Here is an 8,202-nt window from a genome sequence, read left to right as displayed (position 1 = left end):
ACTCCTCCTCTTAACCTCCTCTGCGGGCCGGGCTGGCGCTGCACTCCAGTTCCCAGCATGCCTGTCACCGACGCTTCCCGGTGACGTCATCCCGCTGAGCCTATTTAAGGACCTGTCACAGCGGAGCCGGCACTCAGTCATCATCTAACGATAGACGCCAAGCCATTCTAAGACCTAAGACACTAACTCTACAAACCATACGGGAAGAGAACTTCCCACGCTGCCACATATCAGTCTCCATCCACCATTCTCTCCGCGCCTGGGTCTCATAACCACTCCAGCTCAGCCCACCGAACCTGACAGGATGACTGAGTCCCGAGTAGACCCAGCGGAGATCGCACAGCTGCGAGCTGAGGTAGCGCAGCTGCTCAGCCGAGTAGAACGCCAGGAGGCGGACAACGCCCAACTCCGTGTGGAGAACAATCAGCTGCGTGCTGTTACTGATCGCCTCGCATCCAAACTCGATTCCGTCACCGAACTGGTAGTCCAACTCTCCTCAGCCCTCCAACGACAGTCATCTGCCACTCCTAACGTGGTGGAGCCGTATCTAAGTCTCCCAGAGAAATGGGATGGGATTAAAGGATCCCCGGAGAGCATGTTGGCCGTTCTGTCAATGACTTTTGAGTGTCAGCCGGCACGCTACCCGACTTCCTGCTCTCGCGTGGCTCTGTTAACCTCCCTGCTGACTGGGCGAGCCGGTGAATGGGCGGCTGCTCTGTACCATCAGAAGTCCCCAGTCTGCAACGACTATGAAGCCTTCGTGAAAGAACTGAAGAAGGCATTCGTTCATCCCAGCAGCGAGGTCGCAGATGAGACACGCCTGCTCCAGCTTCGACAAGGCTCTCAGACCGTGGCCGAATTCACCTCACGCTTCCGGACCACCGCTGCCCGTCTAACCTGGGGTGATGCCGCGGTGAAGGCTGTGTACTTGGAGGGATTGTCACCCCGCATCCGTGAGGGCATGATTGGTCACGAGGCTCCAACCACCCTGGACCAGGCAGTGGACCTGGCTCTCCAGCTGGACCGCTGCCTCCTCACCAGACCAGGAGTGAGGGCGGTTCCCGTACAATCCCGAACTTTCCCCCGCCGTCAGGAGAACCAACCCATGGAGGAACCCATGCAACTGGGTCATTTGCCCCCCGAGGAACGGGCGCGCCGTTTTCAGGAGGGACGATGCGCCTATTGTGGGGCTCTGGGTCATCCCCGTGCAACATGCCCCATACGCCCGGGAAACGGTCCCTCCGGGTCGGTGTAGGAGCTGCCTCACTCGGAGTTTCCACTCATGCAGCTCCTCATCACACCACCCTCTCGGTCTCCTTCCAGCTGAGCCAAGGACCGGTCCCCCTGGTAGCCCTCCTCGACACCGGAGCTGCAGAAAGCTTTATCGATCAGGGGTTGGTCAACCGGCTCAAGATTCCACTCACCCTCCTCGATCATCCCGTTCCCGTCACCTCAGTGGACGGGCGCCCTCTCATGCCATATCCGATCACACACCGAACCCAGAACCTCCGGATGACCATCGGAGAACACGTAGAGACCCTTCATTTCTTGGTCATTCACGCCCCTACGACTCCTCTCATTCTGGGTCATTCCTGGTTCCGCCTCCACGACCCTCACATCTCCTGGTCCACCAGTAAAGTCATGGCATGGGGTGTTAACTGTCGCCTTCATCATCCGTCTCCAGGATCACAGCCTAGGGAGACACCACCCAAGGATGTGGATTTAACACTCCTTCCAGGATCACAGCCTAGGGATACACCACCCAAGGACGTGGATTTAACACTCCTTCCACCCCAATACCACGATCTGGCTCGGGTCTTTGCAAAGGAGCCTACCACCAAGCTGCCTCCTCATCGCCCCTACGATCTGGAGATCAGGCTTCAGCCCGGAACCACCCCGCCTCAGGGTCGGCTGTTCTCGCTCTCCCCGGCAGAGACCCAGGCGATGGACGCTTACATCAATGAGGCTCTCCAGAAGGGGTTTATCCGACATTCCACGTCTCCTGGGGCGGCAGGGTTCTTCTTTGTGAAGAAGAAGGAAGGTGACCTCCGGCCCTGTATAGACTATCGTGGATTGAATAAAATCACCATCAGGGACCGCCATCCTCTTCCCTTAATGAGCACGGCTCTGGACGCCACTGCCCAAGCCACACTGTTTACCAAGCTGGACCTCCGCAGTGCATACAACCTCATCTGCATAAAGGAAGGAGAGGAGTGGAAAACCGCTTTCATTACACCCACTGGACATTATGAGTACCTGGTCATGCCCTTCGGCCTCTGCAACAGCCCTGCCGTTTTCCAGCGTTTCATCACTGATGTCCTCCGTGACATGCTGGGTCGTTGGGTTTTTGTTTATTTGGACGACATCCTCATCTACTCCCGCACGGCCGAGGAACACACCCAGCATGTTCGAGCCGTTCTGTCACGCCTCCTGGAGCACGACTTATTCTGTAAACTGGAGAAGTGTGCTTTTCACCAGGAGTCCACCTCGTTTCTGGGATTCATCATCTCCTCCCAGGGCCTGCGCATGGACCCACAGAAGGTTCAGGCGGTCGCGCAGTGGCCACTACCCAAGACCCTGAAGCAGTTGCAGAGTTTCCTGGGGTTCTGCAACTTCTACCGCCGGTTTATCCGCAACTTCAGCGCCCTGGCGTCACCATTAACTTCCCTGACGAAAACAACCAATCAGCCTCGCCCTTTCCGCCTCTCCCCGGAGGCTGTTGCTGCCTTCCATGAGCTGGTCCGCTGCTTTGTAAGCGAGCCCATCCTCCTCCACCCGGACCTAACCCGGCCTTTCGTTGTGGAGGTGGACGCCTCTGAGACGGGCGCGGGAGCCGTACTGTCACAACGTGGCCAGGACTCCAAACTCCATCCCTGCGCATTCTTTTCCCGGAAGTTCTCTCCTACCCAGCAGAACTATGGGGTCGGGGACCGGGAATTGTTGGCGATAAAGTGGGCCCTGGAGGAGTGGCGACAGTGGCTCCTGGGTACCCCCACTCCTTTTCTAATCTGGACTGATCATCAGAACCTCATCCATATTCAGACCGCTCGCCAACTCAACCCTCGTCAGGCCCGGTGGGCCCTCTTTTTCGACCCTTATAACTTTCACATCGCCTACCGCCCCTGCTCAAAGAACCTCAAGGCGGACGCCCTGTCCCGTCAACACACCCAGGATCCAAGGCCTCCTGAACCGAGGTCCATCCTCCCGACCGAACGGTTCTTGGCCGCCCTGCAATGGCCCCTGGAAGCCTCCATCCGGGCGGCTCTCCCGGCGGACCCGGCGCCCCCAGAGACGCCTCCTAACCGCCTTTACGTTCCGGCCGTGTGTCGACAGGAGGCCTTGAGGTGGGGGCATAGTTCACGGCTCGCGGGACACCAAGGCCAGGCTCGTACCTTCCAGTTCCTCCGCCGGGCCCTGTGGTGGCCCTCTATGAGAAAGGACGTGCGTGAATACACCGCTGCATGTGACACTTGCGCCCGGTCTAAGTCCACCACCCAACCTGGAGCCGGGGAATTGCAACCGCTCCCTGTGCCTAAAAGGCCGTGGTCGCACATAGGTGTGGACTTTGTCACGGGGCTTCCCGTTGCCGACCACCTGGACACCATCCTCACCATCACCGACCGCTTTTCGAAGGCTGTGCATTTAGTGGCTATGGCAGGGCTCCCCACGGCTAAGAAGACGGCGGAGCTCCTCCTCGATCATGTGGTGAGGCTCCACGGATTCCCCCAGGACGTGGTGTCTGACAGAGGGCCTCAGTTCATCTCACGTTTCTGGAAGGCTTTCTGTCGGTTGGTGGGCACTTCCGCCAGTCTGTCGTCAGGCTATCATCCCCAGACTAATGGTCAGACGGAGAGAGCAAACCAGCAGCTTGGGCGTTACTTACGCTGCTTCGCCTCGTCTCAACCGTCCACCTGGCCTCGTTATCTCCTATGGGCGGAGCTCTCTCACAACCTCCAGACGTCCTCCGCCACGGGTCTATCGCCCTTCGAGACCTGCTACGGATACCAGCCCCCTCTTTTTGACCATCAGGTGCCGGAGGTGGAGGTTCCGGCGGCTCAGGATATGGTCCGCCGCTGCCGTCTCGCTTGGATCAGGGCTCGCGCCGCCATCACCCGGGCTAATACGGAGTACTCCCGACAACACTGCCGCCGCCACCGGCCCGGCCCTGTGTTCCAGCCTGGTGACCGGGTTTGGCTCTCTACCGCAAACCTCCGGTTTCCGGCTGGTTCCAGGAAGCTGTCGCCTCGCTTTTTGGGGCCCTTCCCAGTCCGAGATGTCCTCGGTCCGGTCGCTTACCGGCTGCGCCTCCCTTCCACTCTTAAGGTGCACCCAGTATTCCACGTCTCACAGCTCAAGCCGGTGGTGTCTTCTCCTCTCCATCCGCCTCCGGCCCGGGTGCCGACGCCCCGAGATGTCGATGGGGACCCCGTCTACACCGTCCGCAAGATTCTGGACGCCCGCCGCCGGGGCCGTGGATGGCAGTATTTGGTGGACTGGCAGGGTTACGGTCCGGAGGAACGTAGCTGGGAGCCTGCCCGCTCGTTTCTGGATCCTTCCTTGTTGGCTGATTTCTGGTCTCGTCGCCCTGGGCCTTCTGGAGCCGTCCCTCGCGGGGGGGGGGGGGGGGGGGGGGGGGTCCTGTCATGAACTCCTCCTCTTAACCTCCTCTGCGGGCCGGGCTGGCGCTGCACTCCAGTTCCCAGCATGCCTGTCACCGACGCTTCCCGGTGACGTCATCCCGCTGAGCCTATTTAAGGACCTGTCACAGCGGAGCCGGCACTCAGTCATCATCTAACGATAGACGCCAAGCCATTCTAAGACCTAAGACACTAACTCTACAAACCATACGGGAAGAGAACTTCCCACGCTGCCACATATCAGTCTCCATCCACCATTCTCTCCGCGCCTGGGTCTCATAACCACTCCAGCTCAGCCCACCGAACCTGACAATCTGTGACAAAGCCTGGTTGCCATGTCTGTTTTCTCTTCAGGGTCTGAGTTGCCTACAATGCTCCATCCCAAATCAGTCTGAAGAGCATAAGGCTCATTATCTTTGCCTAAGATTACTTGTTTAGGTGCTAGAGCTCTAGGACAAGTATAACCTATGAGGAAACTTATCTCACAACTGAGAAGTGGAGGGATTTCATCGGCAATGGGCAGCAAGTGGCTCCACTGTTTGGCTGTTTCACATGTGGGTATGTGTTCTCTGTTAGCAGGGATGCAGTCCTTTGAATATGCCGTAGGAAGCTTTATGACTGTGGCTGAGTTATAGCCTCTCACCAAGAGATCAGACACCCTTTCACTGCTTACAACTGCATTTTTCCCCATCATGGTAGTCAGTTTTAGCTTTACTGGGTAAACATCTGCCTGCAGCTCATGTGTTACATCCTGATCAATGAAGACAGCATCACTCTGTGTGTCTAATAGCGCATAAACCAGTTTTTCTTTGAGTGGGTTGTTAGCAGTTGACAGCCACACTGGAACTATCATTGATGTGCTGATTGTGTGTTCAGGTGTGGCAACATTGAGTGGCATAGCTGTCGCTGCTGCAGGTGAGTTAACTTGAGTTCCATTATTTACACTCACATGTGTCTCCTTTTGCAGGCTGTTCCAATAATTATCGTCATGAAGACAGGTAGGATGCCTCTTTGAGCAGGTGTCACAACTGAAGCGGCGTTTGCAGTCTTTGGCATTGTGACCTTGTTTTAGACAACCATAACAAAGTTTCTTCTCCTTCACAAACTTTCTTCTGTTCTCTAGAGACAGTTTTAAGAAGTCTGGACACTTGTGGAGTGGATGTGCAATCTGACACAGAAAACATGAAAACTCCTTTGATGTTATTATTATTGACTGTGTGTTACTTTGTTCCGTTGAATTTGTCTTAAAAACACTTGCTTTGTTCGCTTTTCGTTCTCTTGTGTTTCCTTTGTCGCTGTTAGTTTCAGAGTAACGAAGGGCATGAATGGAGGTGAATGGGTTACATGCAACTTCAGCTTCAACAGAGAGAAAGGATGCAAAGTCACTAAAACTTGGAAACACCACCTTCCATTAAAGTCTTTGTTACCTGTCTGTTCCATCTTGCATTTATCCAATCTGGTAGTTTGTGCAGTAATTTTTGATTTTCCTCGCAGTCGTTAAGTATTTGCAAACCCTTTACATGAGGCATAGCGAGCATGCATGCATTTAGGAAGTCCGCAAAAGTTCTTAATCCATCAGCATCTCTGGACTGCACCTTTGGCCAGTTTGATAGCTTCTCTCTGAATGATTTCTGTATAATAAAGGGCTGGCCGTATCTTTGGTTTAACTTGTTCCAAGCATCCTTTTATGCAGCTTCATCACTCCTAAAGAAAGTCCCTTCAGTGCATTTGCGAGCTGACCCTGTTACATATCTCTTCAAATAGTACAGTTTATCTGCTGCTGAGATGCCCTTTTGATCAATCAGTGATGTAAATGTGGATTTCCATTCAATAAAATGCATTGGGTTGCCACTAAAAACTGTTGGTTCTGGCGTAGGAAGTTTGTTTAATCTTATGCTGTCTTGAACTGCCTGTGCTAGCTGGGTAACACTGGAGGGAGCTTCCTGCACTGCTGGTGCCAACTCAGTAACAGTAGGGAGAGCTGTCTGCACAGAACCAAAGGAGACTGCTGGTAACGGCTGTTTAGGTGTGATGTTTGGGCTCACCTTTTCATCTGTAATTGACTGTACATCACCCACTTGTAGTAAATGCCTGTCATATGCTTCAAATCTGGCTCGAGCTGCTTTCACGTCCCTTTGTGCTCTCAGGCGTTCTAACTCTGCATTTTGAACTGCCACCTGTTTTTTATGCTCTTCCTCTAGAGCCCTTATTTTTTCTTGTTGTCTTTGTTCCTCCAGCGCGACCTCATACTCAACCTCCTTTGCTGCCAGTTCTGCTGCTGCTTCAGCTCGTTTTGCTGTAAGATGGGAAGCTGAGGATCGCTGGCTGCGATTTGATGCTGCAGTTGATCCATATATGGAAATGGCGTATTCATGCTCTAAAAGTTCACGTAAACGAGCTTTTTCACGATCTGCATCAAAATCTCCATCAACACCACTTATTCTTTCCAGAATTATCCCTATGATCTCCCTAGTTACTGCTTCACATGCATCGATCTTTCTCCTTACGTCAGATGATGGTGCCATTTGGGTTCTATTTTCTGAATATAACTTTAATATATCATCTCTCCTTTCTTCTATTATGTCAGCAAGTTCTGACATCTCCTTCACTGTTATATCTTCCTTTAATTTTTCTCTTGTTTCACGTGCCTGTGCTTTCCATTGCTCATAAAGGACAAGCATTCTTTTTTCCTTTTTGATCATTTCTTCCCGTAGATATATTATCATTTTTTCTGTTTGTACTTTAACTCTTTCAGAGCGTCTTGGCAGATCTGACGTGTTTTGAATTTTATCTTGAAGTTCACTTATCATTTGTTCTTTGCATTTGATTGAATCTTTAATGTCCTGTCTCGCATTACTTTCATCCTGAAGGGAGTCCTTTAGGTCTTGAATTTCCCTTTGCAGAGTTGTCATCTGTTCAGTTAGGGCCGTTTGACTTACTGTTGCAGCCTGTAAGTCTTCCATTTTACTTTGCCTTGATCCGTTTCAATTCCTGACCAACTTCTGCCCTCTGCTGGACGTTGCGGGTACTGCCGTTGAACCTTGAAACCACACCGTTCGGCAAGAGGGGGCGGTCAAGCTCACTGTAGCATTCAGTCAATATCGAGAAGGCCGGAACTGATGGTGAATGATGATTTATTGAGCCGTCCGTATCATCAACCAACCAACGTAAGAGCTAGGCATAAACAAAAAATAAATAAATCATAAAATAAACCATAATGCATAACTGATTACATTGGTAGTCGTTTTCACAATTAATACAATCATATAGACACGTTCCGTTTTCATAACAACATTCTGAATTATAGTTACAAACCTTGTTCCCCTTATCAACTGAAGCTAGACAGAAGTATTCTTCAAACTTTCTTTGTCTTCTTCTCCGTGAACCGTTAATAGCCTATCCTTTGCTCCGTCTTTACTTCTAATAGATTTCCGTTTGCTTCTTCTGTGTTGCGCCCGTTGCGCCTCCCTACTTGGCTACGGTTGCTATGACGCTATCAAAATAAAAGCCCGTATACCTTTGCCGTTGTTAAACATAAAGAAATAGTTCACCTTTACATTCACCT

At 52.4% G+C, this 8,202-nt stretch overlaps 1 protein-coding gene across 1 annotated transcript; it reads right to left on the bottom strand.

The window, feature by feature from the left end:
* Positions 1-4,636: 4,636 nt before the first annotated feature.
* LOC129159762 (cingulin-like) lies at positions 4,637-8,202 on the bottom strand. The gene is made up of 2 exons (XM_054736959.2): positions 7,953-8,202; positions 4,637-7,811 (listed from the first exon to the last, which is right to left on the bottom strand). Exon 2 carries the CDS (start codon positions 7,598-7,600, stop codon positions 6,323-6,325), a length of 1,278 nt encoding a protein of 425 aa, XP_054592934.2. The 5' UTR covers positions 7,601-7,811; positions 7,953-8,202; the 3' UTR covers positions 4,637-6,322.

The sequence above is a fragment of the Nothobranchius furzeri genome, chromosome 12 (assembly GCF_043380555.1).
Source record: "Nothobranchius furzeri strain GRZ-AD chromosome 12, NfurGRZ-RIMD1, whole genome shotgun sequence".
In the NCBI taxonomy this organism is placed as follows: domain Eukaryota; kingdom Metazoa; phylum Chordata; class Actinopteri; order Cyprinodontiformes; family Nothobranchiidae; genus Nothobranchius; species Nothobranchius furzeri.
The sequence above is the reverse complement of the archived record's forward strand: the minus strand, read 5'-3'. Positions and strand labels throughout refer to the sequence as shown.